Source organism: Poromitra crassiceps (assembly GCF_964638095.1).
Source record: "Poromitra crassiceps genome assembly, chromosome: 11".
Lineage (NCBI taxonomy): Eukaryota > Metazoa > Chordata > Actinopteri > Beryciformes > Melamphaidae > Poromitra > Poromitra crassiceps.
In genome coordinates this window covers 38135577-38150725 of record NC_139643.1, presented here as the reverse complement: position 1 = coordinate 38150725, position 15149 = coordinate 38135577, and the positions used below count along the sequence as shown (strand labels likewise).

The 15149-nt window shown below is 46.1% G+C and overlaps 1 protein-coding gene across 1 annotated transcript in view; it reads left to right on the top strand.

The window, feature by feature from the left end:
* LOC310785013 (sodium-dependent neutral amino acid transporter B(0)AT1-like) overlaps window positions 1–15149 on the top strand; it is a gene marked incomplete at both ends in the record, with an annotated part of 46591 nt that overhangs the window by 18846 nt on the left and 12596 nt on the right. The window contains 8 exons of the mRNA XM_083646021.1: window positions 7890–8027; window positions 8348–8529; window positions 8730–8840; window positions 11745–11857; window positions 12085–12213; window positions 12303–12459; window positions 12851–13055; window positions 13728–13887. Of these exons, the coding sequence (XP_083502147.1) occupies window positions 7890–8027; window positions 8348–8529; window positions 8730–8840; window positions 11745–11857; window positions 12085–12213; window positions 12303–12459; window positions 12851–13055; window positions 13728–13887 (1195 nt within the window). The remainder of the gene's footprint in view (window positions 1–7889; window positions 8028–8347; window positions 8530–8729; window positions 8841–11744; window positions 11858–12084; window positions 12214–12302; window positions 12460–12850; window positions 13056–13727; window positions 13888–15149) is intronic.

Genomic DNA, 15149 nt, shown 5'->3' with positions numbered 1-15149 from the left:
GTCTCACTTGCATATCTTGTTGCCAAATTGTTTTGAAAGACAGAAAATACACTCCGAGGCATAAACTATACATTTGAGTTGGAAGTTGGAATGTAGCATTGGCGTTAATGTGTTTCGGGGTTCTTCTTACACAGATTGTAGACGGTTACACTGTGATGTCCGATCCACAAAGACTTGACACCAACGTTTTAAATATAAAACAAGTTTCTGCCATAATCCTACGGTATAGGCTATATTCGTGTCTCATATAGCCTGCATGTGCAGGAGCACTGGGTAAACAAACGTTATAGGCTGGTGGTGACACTTGTACATTTTGAGGGGTTTGAATTAAATTAGCTTTTGTTTTTATTAAAACTGTCCCGACTCCATGGATGTTATACCGGTATAAAAAGAACAAGGGGTCCATGTTTTGAAAGGGTAGGCTATATTACTCCAACGTACAGCAGATTTTTTCAGTGAACAGATAGTGTAGTGGTAGAATAGCCGTCCAATCGTAGATCCCGAGTTCAAATCCCACTCAGGGCAGTATTATATTTTTTGAAAATGTAGCATAAATTGTTAATCTGGACATAATTATATCTTTATGTATAAAGCTGCTGAATATACACTGTGTACATAGCAGAATAACTGAACATGCCCATTCATGGTAATGGTCATATTTCGACGTCAGCTTGACGTTCCCGCGTAGACGTCTAAATCATCCCCAAACCGGCTGTGATGTGGCCACGTCCTGGACGTCACTGAAAGACGTCATCATAACGTTATCATGATGTCATTTTGCTTGCTGGGTGCTTGACCACATTAGCCTGATTTCCTTTACACCTGGTGTGAGCATGCATTTTGGGTGATCAGATTGCAATCTGGTGTTTTGGGGGCGTTTACCCCTGTACTTTCAAGTGGTCAAGCACAATCTTATTGCAATTCGATCACAGGAAACACATGTTAGTGCCAGGTGTAAATGGCCTCTTTGTTCCATGAAGCATTCCAGTAGACTTCGTCCCAATTCGACAATGGTGGTTTGTTTACTGTAATTATACTAAGATCTAATACTAATGTTGGTGTAGAGTTGCTGAGCGACGGAGGCAAAAAAGAGATGTTTTCCAATTCAACAGCAGGTGTTTTATTTACAGAAGTGGATCCCAGCAGGTATTTACAGTGCAGATTTTGGCCAAAAAGACAAACCAAACAAAAAGATAATTGCAAAATCAAGACAAAATGAATGAAAAAGGTTAAGGCAAATTATAGGTCAAGTCTGCACTAAAAGGCAATGCTCAAGAGTGAATGCGCCTCAGCAGAAGACAAGCAGCCCAGACTGCATGTGGCCTGTCCTTCTGACAGCCAGGTATGAATCTCCCCTTGGAGCTCCAGCCTCCACCATTATATAGGAGCTGGCTCCTACCAAGAGACAGGAATTAGTATTCACAATCAATTATCACAGAGCATCACTTCACAAGCATAATGTCTCCACTATATTGAATTGAGCAATAACAATAATGATTTAAACACGTTAGAAATAATTTGGATGCTTCTAAATAAGTAAAATAGCTTTCCAACAAATCCCCATTGAACCCCCCTGCTCCTTTACCACACTTGGCCCGACCCCCCGGGAAACCGTCCATAAAAGGAGGTGAGAGACTCCGCCTCTGGTTTTCCGGTCTAAATCAGAGGATCGTCCACTGCAGCCAGGAACAAGGTGACAAACAATTTGTGAACATGCTTTAATAAATAACATTTAATTGCACAGACTAAATGTCTCTTTGTCATTAATTCATATTGCAACGTTCTGTGTAAAAATGCAAGACTACAGCTGTGTTGTTTATGTGCATGCATTTATGAATGAATCAATGTTACTTCGCGCCCTTGGACTTCAAACAAAGAGAGAGAGAAGCGCGACATGGGAGAGAGAGAGAGAGAGAGACACAGCACCGTCACGGCAACATGGACACTTCTATGCCGGCAAGATGTCATTAGAAATGGTCATGGAGCATGTGTATGTGTGAGAGTGTGCACCTTACTTTATAGGGCACGGGCTAGCCCCGTGACATTCCCCCCCCCTTCTGAAGACGCCCCCTGTAGAGTCCTGGAAAGGTAGTCTGCAGTGCAGTTCTCAACTCCCTTCCTGTAGTGGACCTCAAAGTCGTATGGCTGCATTGCGAGGAACCACCTGGTGATCCTGCCGTTGGTGTCCTTCATGTCCTTCAGCCAGGAGAGTGCACGATGATCCGTCTCCAGGGTGAACTTCCTCCCCAGCAAGTAGTACTTCAGGGAGTCGAGCGACCACTTGATGGCAAGACACTCCTTCTCCACCACAGAGTATCTTCCTTCATGCTCCAGGAGCTTCCTGCTAATATAAGCAATGGGTTGGAGGTTACCTGGTTCCCCTTGCAGCAACGCCGCTCCAATGGCCACGTCTGATGCATCCGTCTGGACTGTGAATGGCTGCTCAAAGTCCGGGCTCCTCAGAACGGGCTCGCTGCACAGGGAATCCTTCAGGCTCTGGAAGGCCGCCTCACAGTCCTCTGTCCATCGCACCTTGTTTGGCAGGTTCTTCCTAGTGAGGTTTGTAAGTGGGGCAGAGACAGTTGAGAAGCGAGGGATGAATTGACTGTAAAACCCCACCAGACCCATGAAGGATTTCACCTGTTTCTTGGTAGTAGGCCTCTCAGCTCTCCTGACTGCATCCACCTTCCCGACTTGTGGTTGAACGACCCCCTTCCCCAGCACAAAACCCAAATACTGAGTCTCTTGCTTGCCAAGGGAGCACTTGTCAGCACGGACGGTCAGGCCCGCTTCCTTGAGTTTGTTCAGCACAGTCTGTAGATGATGCAGATGTTCTTCCCATGAGTTGCTGTAAACTACAATATCATCAAGGTAAGCTGCTGAAAACCACTCTGTGCCTGCCAGGACTCTGTCCATCAAACGCTGGAAAGTAGCAGGTGCACCATGGAGACCAAATGGAAGGACTGTGAACTGAAAGTGTCCAAAAGGAGTTCTGAAGGCTGTGACCTCTTTACTTTCTGGGGAGAGGGGGACCTGCCAGTAGCCCTTGCACAGGTCGAGAGTGCTGATGTAGCTTGCACCTCCAATCCTCTCAACCAGATCGTCTATTCTTGGCATGGGATACCAACCCAGCTCACTTACGCTATTTACTTTTCTGAAGTCCAAGCAGAACCTCAGAGTTCCATCCTTTTTGGGGACTAAAATGATCGGACTGCTCCACTCACTGGAGGACGGCTCAATGACCCCCATTTCCCTCATCACCTCCAGCTCCCTCTTCAACACCGGCAGCAGGCGTTCTGGAACCCTGTAGATACGCTGGCGAAGAGGTGTGGGATCTTTCAGTTTGATGCGGTGGTGAGTGACCTCTGTGCGGCCCGGAGTCTCCCGGAACAGTCCCAGGGGGAAGATCTGAAGCAGCTCCCTCCTCTTCTCCTCTTCAAGGTGGCTTAGATCCAGCTGTGGCTCCCCCTCTGGTCCTGATAGGTACTGCTCCTCTGACTCCTCTTCTTCCTCCACAGCCTTGATGAACAGAGTGCACCTCACTGGTGATGGAGGGGTGGGACGAGGGTGCCATTTCTTGAGCATGTTAATGTGGAAAGTTTGTAATGGCTGCCTCCGGTCAGGCATGTGTATCTGATATGTCACCGGACCCATCTTCTGTTTGACCTGGAAGGGGCCCTGCCACTTTGCCAACAGTTTGTACTCTGACGTCGGCAAAAGCAACAGGACTTCCTCCCCAGGTTCAAAACTCCGCTGCCTGGCGGACTGGTCATACCATTCCTTCTGCTTTGCCTGTGCCTGGAGAAGGTTCTCCCTGGCGATCGCTGTGGACTTCATGAGCTGCTCCCTCATCTTCAGGACATAGGAGACGATGTTCATGTCTTGTGCTTTCCCAGACCCCTCCCAGGTTTCACGGAGTACATCCAAAGGACCTCTGACCTGGTGGGCATAAAGCAGCTCAAAAGGTGAAAAGCCCGTAGAGGCCTGGGGGACCTCCCGGTAAGCAAACAGAAGGAACGGCAGCCATTTGTCCCAATCCTTCCCAGTGTCTGACACAAACTTTTTGAGCATCCCCTTCAAAGTCTGGTTGAAACGCTCAACTAGGCCATCTGTCTGAGGGTGGTAGGGGGTGGTCCTCACTCTCTTAACCCCTAACATCTGATAGACCTGTGCGAGCGTTCGACTCATGAAGTTGGGGCCCTGGTCCGTCAACACCTCCCTGGGAATCCCTACTTGAGAGAAAAACTTAAGCAAGGCTGAGGCTACCTGCTTAGCTGTCACTTCTCTTAAAGGGAACGCTTCGGGGTATCTGGTGGCATAGTCACTAATAACCAGGATAAACCTGTTCCCCGCCTGGCTCCTCTCCAGCGGGCCCACTATGTCTACTCCTATGCGCTCAAACGGAGTACTAATGACAGGAAGTGGAATAAGGGGTACCGGGGCAGTAGCTCTCCCTGCCGTCAACTGGCATTCTGGACAGGTTTTACAGTAATCTTTGACTTGGGTATACATCCCTGGCCAGAAAAAACGTTTGGAGATTCGCATGAAGGTTTTCATGAAGCCTAGGTGACCTGCCCAAGGGATTGTGTGCCCAAGCCTCAAAACTTCCTCTCTACAGGACTTGGGAAGGACTAGCTGTCTGCCATCTTCAGACTGCCTGTAAAGAAGGTCATTCACAATCAGAAACTGCTCTCTGAGGGGCGTGACTGTGGGGCCTTTTGTCGCCTCCCTAAAGGAGTTCACAAGAGTGGAATCGTCATGCTGTTGTTTAGCAAGATCATTGGGCAATGTATGTACATCGAGCTCTGGAGCTGAAAGTTCTTGTTCTGTTGGCTGTAGCAGCTGTTCCCCAACTAGCTGCCTACGCCTCTCCAATCTGTCCTCTAGTGTGACTGTGGGCCCCACTACAACCTCTTCCCCATGAAACGGCATTAGCTGCAGTGTGTCTGCCTCAGTGTCTGGGGTGCTAGGTAGCGGCACTGCCTCAGGTGTAATGGGTGGTTCTGCCTGCTGCGTTACTGAAACCACTGGTGGAAATGTGTCAGGGACTGGCGTCACTACTACCCGTTTAGCTTTGGACCGTGTAACCGCGCCACAAAACCTTCCCCTGCTTTTATTGATGAGGTCATACAGAACTGGCAAATCTGTGCCTAACAGAATGGGACAGGGCAAGTCTGGGGCAACACCAACTTTCATGAGGTAAACTTGTTCTTCTACCTCAATGTAAACCTCAGCTGTGGGAGCCTGCTCCTTATGTCCATGGACACAAATGACGGGAACTGTTTCTCCCTCACACCACAAACCCTGAGGGATAAGCTGAGCCCTAACCAGGGACTGTGAACAACCAGTGTCTAACAGGGCCTTGTATGGTCTACCATTTAGCTGCACCGTGACCAGAGGGGAGTTTAACTGCTCCGCAGAGGGAACATTGGGCTCAGGTCTAGGGGCATAGCAGAGATTGGTGGCCTTATACTTCATGGGGCAGACAGGACGTGTATGGCCTGCCTCACCACAGTTGTAACAAACAACCTGTGTTTTGTCACTTGGTGGAGCCTTGCTCCTAGAGTACTCCTGAAAAGGCCTGCTTAATCTAGGTTGGCTAGGAGAGTAACTGGCTGGACCACCCCCCTTAACCATCCCCTCAGACTTACCCCCCGCCTGGCGCAGTCCAGCGTAGTGGTAGGCCGTTGGACCCCTGTGAGCTGAAACATAGGTGTCAACCAGCTCTGCTGCCTTTGCTGCTGTCTCAGGATCACGTTCTCTGACCCACGTCCGCACCTCTGGATGGAGAACCCTGAGGATCTGCTCCAGCACCATCTTCTCAAGGAGGTCCTCCTTGCTGGCGGTGCTGAAACCAACCCACTTGCAGAACAAGTCCTTGAGGCGGGTATACAGCTCCTGTGGGGACTCGTCCGCTGGTGTCTCCAGGGTACGAAAGCGTTGACAGTAAAAGTCTCTGTTAATTTCATATTTTCTTAAAACTGCCGCTTTTAGCCTGTCATAGTTCTGAGTGTCGGCTGGGTCCATAGCTACAAAAGCACTTCTTGCTTTACCTGTTAGCAAGGGAATTAGCCGGATGGACCAGTCCCGTTGCGGCCAGTTATAAACAGCTGCCAGTCTTTCAAAAGTTGTCAGGAAATGTTCAATGTCATCAGAGTCTTCCAACCTTACCAGCTTTGGTTCTCCCACTGGCACCCTACTCGCCCCAGGTACTGGCTGTGGTGGTAAGGACTGTGGCCTGGTTGCCTCCATGTCCAGTTGGAGCTGGTGGACCTGGTGGTTGAGGACATTAATCTTCTGCTCCTGCTTGACATTGTCCTTCTCCAACCTACTTTCCCTCTCCATCTGAAATTTCATGAAGGTTTGAAACATATTAGCCACAGTGGAGAGACTTGCCTCTTGGGAAGTGCCAATGTCCATTGATGGCTGGAAAATGTCCGTCACAGCAGCACCCCCAACGGCACCGTCTTCCTCTGTAGTCTCCACTTGCTGCTGACGTGTAGCTGGTTTTGGAGGCATCTTGGTCGCTTTTCTTCTGACACCACATGTAGAGTTGCTGAGCGACGGAGGCAAAAAAGAGATGTTTTCCAATTCAACAGCAGGTGTTTTATTTACAGAAGTGGATCCCAGCAGGTATTTACAGTGCAGATTTTGGCCAAAAAGACAAACCAAACAAAAAGATAATTGCAAAATCAAGACAAAATGAATGAAAAAGGTTAAGGCAAATTATAGGTCAAGTCTGCACTAAAAGGCAATGCTCAAGAGTGAATGCGCCTCAGCAGAAGACAAGCAGCCCAGACTGCATGTGGCCTGTCCTTCTGACAGCCAGGTATGAATCTCCCCTTGGAGCTCCAGCCTCCACCATTATATAGGAGCTGGCTCCTACCAAGAGACAGGAATTAGTATTCACAATCAATTATCACAGAGCATCACTTCACAAGCATAATGTCTCCACTATATTGAATTGAGCAATAACAATAATGATTTAAACACGTTAGAAATAATTTGGATGCTTCTAAATAAGTAAAATAGCTTTCCAACAAATCCCCATTGAACCCCCCTGCTCCTTTACCACACTTGGCCCGACCCCCCGGGAAACCGTCCATAAAAGGAGGTGAGAGACTCCGCCTCTGGTTTTCCGGTCTAAATCAGAGGATCGTCCACTGCAGCCAGGAACAAGGTGACAAACAATTTGTGAACATGCTTTAATAAATAACATTTAATTGCACAGACTAAATGTCTCTTTGTCATTAATTCATATTGCAACGTTCTGTGTAAAAATGCAAGACTACAGCTGTGTTGTTTATGTGCATGCATTTATGAATGAATCAATGTTACTTCGCGCCCTTGGACTTCAAACAAAGAGAGAGAGAAGCGCGACATGGGAGAGAGAGAGAGAGAGAGACACAGCACCGTCACGGCAACATGGACACTTCTATGCCGGCAAGATGTCATTAGAAATGGTCATGGAGCATGTGTATGTGTGAGAGTGTGCACCTTACTTTATAGGGCACGGGCTAGCCCCGTGACAGTTGGTGTCGTCATTTTTGTGGTAATGTGCAATTTAGTGATGCTACACGTACCAATTTGCAGGTTAAAGGATGAGAGTGTATTTGAAAGATAGAGGGATACTGTGTGGGAGTGTAGCTGAACGAATATGTTGATTGAAAATATGGTGGGACTGTGCAGGTATGCATATAATTTATTGTTAATCATTTCTTGTAGTATCTCATAATTCCGTGCGGCACTTTGTCTTACTTAGTTTTTTGTGTGCTGTTGTAAAAAAAGAAAATAGTACAAGTTATTTAAGGGTTCTAGAATGCCCTGGTACTTTTACTATTGTCCTAATATTACATAAAGAAGTACAAATAATGGAAATCTGGGTTTAGGCATAGCTGCCATGATGGTTAACCTCTTGGTGGGGTTGTTCTTCAACGCCCTTGTGGCCTGGGTCCTCTGGTACTTCTTCAACTCCTTCCAGGATCCCCTGCCCTGGAGTCAATGCCCACTTAATGATAACCACACCGGTATGTAACAGGGACCTCACCAGAACTTCACAGGAGCCTCCTGATATATATACAAAATGCATAAAATATATTTCAATAAAATGTATTTATGAATTGTATCTATCTAAAAAAAATAAGGTTTGATGAACATCACTATTATTAATAGTCTTTTTAATCTCTTAAAAATTTACATTTTCATCTGAGAATTTTTTTTACAGTCAATTTAATTAAAGGGAATAGTCATGTTCAATCAAACATTTTTTTAGATAGATGTCTGCTGACTTGTTGATTGTTGCTCTCTATTACTACCATTTGTCTTGTCCTTCTCCATTACATTACAGCCTATAATGAGGAGTGTGTGGAGAGCACTCCAGTGAACTACTTCTGGTACCGTGAGACTCTGAACATCACACCTGACATCGATACCAGCGGCTCCCTGCAGTGGTGGATGGTGGTCTGTCTGGCCACCGCCTGGTGTCTGCTCTACATCTGCTTCATCAGAGGCATCAAGAGCATGGGAAAGGTGGGTGGTGTAGAGGAGGTGTAAGTACTGTAACAGATCATGATACCCAGACTCAAATCATGACATGGTCACCTGAAGCTCACACACATGGTTACAACCAAGATGGTATTGCTGTTGTGTACTCTTTCACATCTGAGATTAGTCAAAAATAGTCACATAAGGTTTCCCCCATTTTTTTATGCTCATTTACATTTCTCCAGGCTGTGTATGTGACAGTTACATTCCCTTACCTGGTACTGACTATTTTCCTGGTGCGTGCTCTCACTCTACCCGGAGCCGCTGATGGACTGGTCTACCTCTTCAATCCTAAGGTAAAAATACAAATACAATTTCAAAATACATGAACACACACTATCGTTCCCACCAAATGTATTGAGTTATTTTTAGTATTTGTAGCAATAGCAGTAATAGTGTTTGCAGAAGCAGACAATAGTACTGTCATAGTAGTGGATTATTATTATGATTCTTATTATTTGTGGTAATAACAACATTATTAGTATTTCAATCATGAGAGACCAGTTGGTAAGATTTAACAAGCGGCTTTATTCAGCAAATGGCATGGCAACTACTTTGGCGTATGACTCCATTGTAAGATGACGCTCCTCTTGTGGTGGTGGTGGGGGGAAGGGGGGGGGGGGGGGGCATTTGTATAGGCTAGAATAGAGAATCCCACAACTTGCAGCTGGCCTCTTGCAGCAGGCGCAAATAATTTGACTATACTTTCTGGCCTTTAAACTTTGGCGTCTTACAGCAACTCACAGCTGGCGCTTCCCAACTTGGCCTTGGTTATCCCCCCCAAAAGGAAGAGCTAATTTCCAATGATTAATTGAGATCAATCCGTTACTTTGTCTCACTTCTGGCCTTTCAACCTTGGCACTTGTCTTACCTCGCCAGACGCCTCTTACAGCTACTTCCTGCTGACACGATGAAATTTAGAACCACTTCAGCAAATGGCATGGCAACTACTTTGGCGTATGACTCATTCTATGATGGCGCTCCTCTCGTGGCGAGAGGGAGGCATTTGTATAGGCTAGGATAGAGAATCCCCCTGAGAGGGGGGCATCTGTATAGGCTAGGATAGAGAATCGCCCGGTATATGACTCCATTGTAAGATGACGCTCCTCTCGTGGTGAGAGGGGGGCATCTGTATAGGCTAGGATAGAGAATCTCCCCCCTTGGGGGATTCTTCAGGAGTCAAGATGTGGTGGTGGACTGGGGAGGTGGGTGGGGCGAAACGACAGCTTCAGAGGAGACGAACAGCCGTGATGCCGGCTGCTGCTATGATCCAGCCGAGGAGGGAGGTGAGGTAAAACCCTCGCTATATGTACTAGGATGAACTGACGTCAACTGACGTCGTAACTGATGTCATACTTGACTGACGTCACGGGCTGATCAGATATGAGAATATGGCGGCCTTCATGATTGAAATTCGGTCTCTGCAAACCACACTAGATCTTGTTTTAGTAGGCCTACTAGTATTATCTTGTTCACTTTCTCTTCTGGATTGCAGGGGGCATTAAAGCCAAGATGTTTGTCCTCTACCCTCCTCTACGCGGCCTGATGATCTAGTTTGGTGGTGGGACTCTGTCCCGGTGTTGTGTTGTGTATGTGTGTGTGTAACTGTAAGGTCTGTGTGTGTTTTGGGCATAACAGCCAGACCTAAAACCACGTAACAGCCTGACCTAAAACCATGTAACAGCCAGACCTAAAACCACGTAATAGCCTGACCTAAAACCATGTAACAGCCAGACCTAAAACCATACCAGGCAGGCCTGAAACCACATAACAGCCAGACGTAAAAACCATGTAACAGCCAGACGTAAAACCATGTAAAAGCCAGACGTAAAACCATGTAACAGCCAGACGTAAAACCATGTAAGAGCCAGATGTAAATCCATGTAACAGCCAGACGTAAAACCATGTAACAGCCAGACGTAAAACCGGTAAAACCACGTAAGAGCCAGATGTAAATCCATGTAACAGCCAGACGTAAAACCATGTAAAAGCCAGACGTAAAACTGGTAAAACCACGTAAGAGCCAGATGTAAATCCATGTAACAGCCAGACGTAAAACCATGTAACAGCCAGACGTAAAACCGGTGAAAACCATGTAAGAGCCAGATGTAAATCCATGTAACAGCCAGACGTAAAACCATGTAACAGCCAGACGTAAAACCATATAAGAGCCAGATGTAAATCCATGTAACAGCCAGACGTAAAACCATATAAGAGCCAGATGTAAATCCATGTAACAGCCAGACGTAAAACCATGTAAAAGCCAGACGTAAAACTGGTAAAACCACGTAAGAGCCAGATGTAAATCCATGTAACAGCCAGACGTAAAACCATGTAACAGCCAGACGTAAAACCGGTGAAAACCATGTAAGAGCCAGATGTAAATCCATGTAACAGCCAGACGTAAAACCATGTAACAGCCAGACGTAAAACCATATAAGAGCCAGATGTAAATCCATGTAACAGCCAGACGTAAAACCATATAAGAGCCAGATGTAAATCCATGTAACAGCCAGACGTAAAACCATGTAAAAGCCAGACGTAAAACTGGTAAAACCACGTAAGAGCCAGATGTAAATCCATGTAACAGCCAGACGTAAAACCATGTAACAGCCAGACGTAAAACCGGTGAAAACCATGTAAGAGCCAGATGTAAATCCATGTAACAGCCAGACGTAAAACCATGTAACAGCCAGACGTAAAACCATATAAGAGCCAGATGTAAATCCATGTAACAGCCAGACGTAAAACCATATAAGAGCCAGATGTAAATCCATGTAACAGCCAGACATAAAACCACGTAAAAGCCAGATGTAAATCCATGTAACAGCCAGACGTAAAACCATGTAACAGCCAGACGTAAAACCGGTAAAACCACGTAAGAGCCAGACGTAAATCCATGTAACAGCCAGACGTAAAACCGGTAAAACCACGTAAGAGCCAGAGGTAAATCCATGTAACAGCCAGACGTAAAACCATGTAACACCCTGGGCCCGGGCCGTGTGGTATCAGTCAGTCAGCCGTGGCCTCTGTGTCACGGAAGTGACATTTGGGCCGAAGCCCCGATGTCACTTTCGTGACACAAAATGTGACGCAAATCGTGGCTTAGACACCGGCTGCCCGCCCGTCCACCTAGGCAATTTGATTCTAGGATGACACATATATTCTTCATAACCCTAACCCTGTCATTTCTCCCTCAGTGGGAGACTCTGATGAACCCCCAGGTGTGGCTGGACGCTGCCACACAGATCATCTTCTCGAACGGGGTGGCCTTTGGAGGTCTCCTTGTTTTCGCCAGTTACAATCCCCTAAAGTTAGTGTCCAATGAGGACAGTTACAATCCCACAATGACCAATGCAATTGCATTAACTTCCAGTAATAAAAACAAAAGCAATATTAATAATAATAATTTCATTTGTTCTTCACTTCATTTGTTCAAATCTATTTGAGGTAAGAGTGTGTTGTAAGTGGTTTTGTGTCAAAGCACTGCCTAAAATGTAAATGAAAAACTCTTTTTCCCTTTCACATTTTGTCTATCAGTAATGACTGTGAGAGGGATGCAATTGTGGTGGGACTGGTGAACAGTGCCACGTCCCTCTATGCCTCCATCTCCGTCTTTGCCATCCTTGGGTTTAAAGCAAACTCCAACTACAATACCTGTGTTGACAGGTATGTGAATGTAATATTTCAACATAATCCCTAGCTGCTGTTTTTGACTCACAAACTATAAACTGATCTGTATATTGCATTATTTGCAGCAACATCTTGGCTCTGACCAACCAGTTTGAGATTTCAGACCAGAACATAAGAGCAGACAACTATGATCATTGGTTCGAATACCTGAATGGGACATTTCCAGATGAGGTCTCCAGTTTGAACTTGAGGCACTGCAATCTGCAAACTTTCCTCGACCAGGTAATGTAACTTTACAAACTAGAAAAGTGCACTCAGTAAAGTGCAGATCTCCGCTACACCTAACCATAACCAAACCTAGACCAAAACCCAACTGCTACAGTAAACACTATTCAGTGGTTCCCAAACTTGTTAAAGTTCTGTACCTCCCCAAACGTTCAACCTCCTGCTGTGTACCCCCTCTACCTCCACAGGCAGCCAACTCGCATACAATGTCACATTTGAAGACATGACACTGTTATTAACTATTAATAATTATTATTACTGAGGGATCATGAATCCAGTTGTTTGTGTCGTCCGTCAAATTGATAAAACTGTGCCGTTTGCTTGCATCTGTATTTTCATGCTTCTACATTATTTTACTCGCTCTTTATTTTTCATCCTCCTCCCACAGAGTGCATCAGGTACTGGCCTGGCATTTATTGTGTTCACTGAGGCGGTGTTAGAGATGCCAGGCTCTCAGCTATGGGCCGTACTGTTCTTCGCCATGCTCTTCAGCTTGGGTCTATCAACTATGATTGGAACCTTGGAAGCCCTCCTCAGTGTCCTCCAGGATCTAAAAATGGCACCCAAGTGGATCCCCAATGAGCTCTTCACAGGTACCAGTTAGCAGTGGTCTCTTGGTACATTTTGTCCAAATGTGAGGTGCTTAAAAATGCGTGTAATACTGTTGAGGAAGACATACAGCTTGTGAGCAGAGATCTAAAAGTCTTGAAAAGTAGTCTTGAAATGATTTTTGCATTCAGTACTGCTCTTGATTAAAGTTAGCAAGTTATCTAGCTAGAATCTTATACGAGCGCGAACGGAAGACAATGTTTTGTTTTGTTTTGTTTTTAATAAGAGACAACATACGTTGAGGTAAACAATGTATACTGTATATAAACGATATACATTATATTGTAGCTTTCGGTGTGTGTGTGTGTGTGATTATTAAATGTTAGAAAGGCAAGGCTAATTCACATACACACACACACATACACACACACACACACACACACACACACACAAAATGATTCAAAAGATACGATTCAAAACGTTCCCTTTTTTGTCCGAATCCCCATAACACAAGTCTTGTGATTAATCCCAACAAGAACGTGTTTGGATCAAACACATACTATGTGCATGCACTATGTGTACAGTACATGTGATCAAACACACATGGGCACATGGTATCTGCTTGTGTTCAGTCTACATCTGGATACCATATATCTCCATCAACCTGTAAGGACTCCCTGTATTCGTACTGCAAATCTTCTCTCTCTCTATTTCAGCATTAGTCTGCTTGATATGCTTCCTGTTGTCTCTGATCTTCACCCTGGGTTCGGGGAACTACTGGTTGGAAATCTTTAATTCCTATGTGGGCTCTGTCCCTTTGCTCATCATCGCCTTCGTTGAGGTCATTGCGGTGATCTATGTCTACGGACTGACGCGGTAACGCTGCTTTTCCTGTTGTGTTCTCTCCTCTCTGTCGCCCTCTTTTGACTAAAGAAATTACCGTACTTGATGTTTGTATTGCGATCATTTCTGCTCTACAGTTTCAGTGAGGACATCCGCTTCATGACCGGGAGAAAACCCAACATCTTCTGGAAGGTCTGCTGGGCGTTTATTAGTCCTCTGATTTTGCTAGTGGTCTTGGTAGCCTATGTTGCTGTCCAGACACAGAAGAAGCCCACCTATTCTGCATGGAACCCTAACCATGTAAGACTTAAAGACTATACACGCCTAATTTAAAGCCTGCAGGGTCACTCACCCTATTAGCCTGTTGTTTTGACCAGTAGCAAAGTTAGAAATTATTGGATGCAATGTCATGGATGTTAATGTCATGTTAGAGACGTAAAGACAAGAAGAAACTCCTGAGAAAGAGAGAGAGAGCGAGATAGAGAACACAGCTCAGATGCCATCTACTGGTGTTTTTTCCCATCTGCCCCTCAACATCGCAGGAGAAGGGATGATGCCTGTGGCAAAAACGGGGACACATCCTTCTTCTGCGCCTGGAGGTCCCAGCCAGGAGGCAGCAGTCCTCCCCCAGTGACATCTTCCAATTACCATGAGTACCATAGTGCAGAGGCAAGACCACCATTCTCAGGCTGCCCCCCTCTGTCCCCCAGCACCTCCAATTGGGCAGTTTCTTTCGAGTTGCCTCCCGCTGAGTCGATCAGCCACTAGGAAATTCAGTGGTGGAGAGGGCCGATGCAATGTACGAGCGCTTTCTAGCCTCCGCTCCACAGCTCCGTGCCCACCCCTGCATGGAATTTTAGCAGGAGTGGTGGAACGGCTGTGTTCTAACCGAATGGATGGTCAAAACACATCGATTGGGTTCTGTACTCCAGTTTCACTGTGCCCCGCCAGCCATTGCTCACATCCTCACCGGAGAGCATCGCTCTCTTTCACACTCTTTCATGAACACACATGTGCACACACACACACACACACACACACACACACACACACGCGCACACGCACACACACACACAGACACACACACACACACACACACACACACGCACACACGCACACACGCACGCACACGCACACACACACACACACACACACACACACACACACACGCACACAGATATAAGCAGCTCTCTCACAGGAGACTCAGAAACTGTTACAGCTCAGCTACACCGGCTGTGTTGCTGTTCCCTCCATTTATAAGTTGTATAAGTATGTAATGTGAATAGGGCACTCCT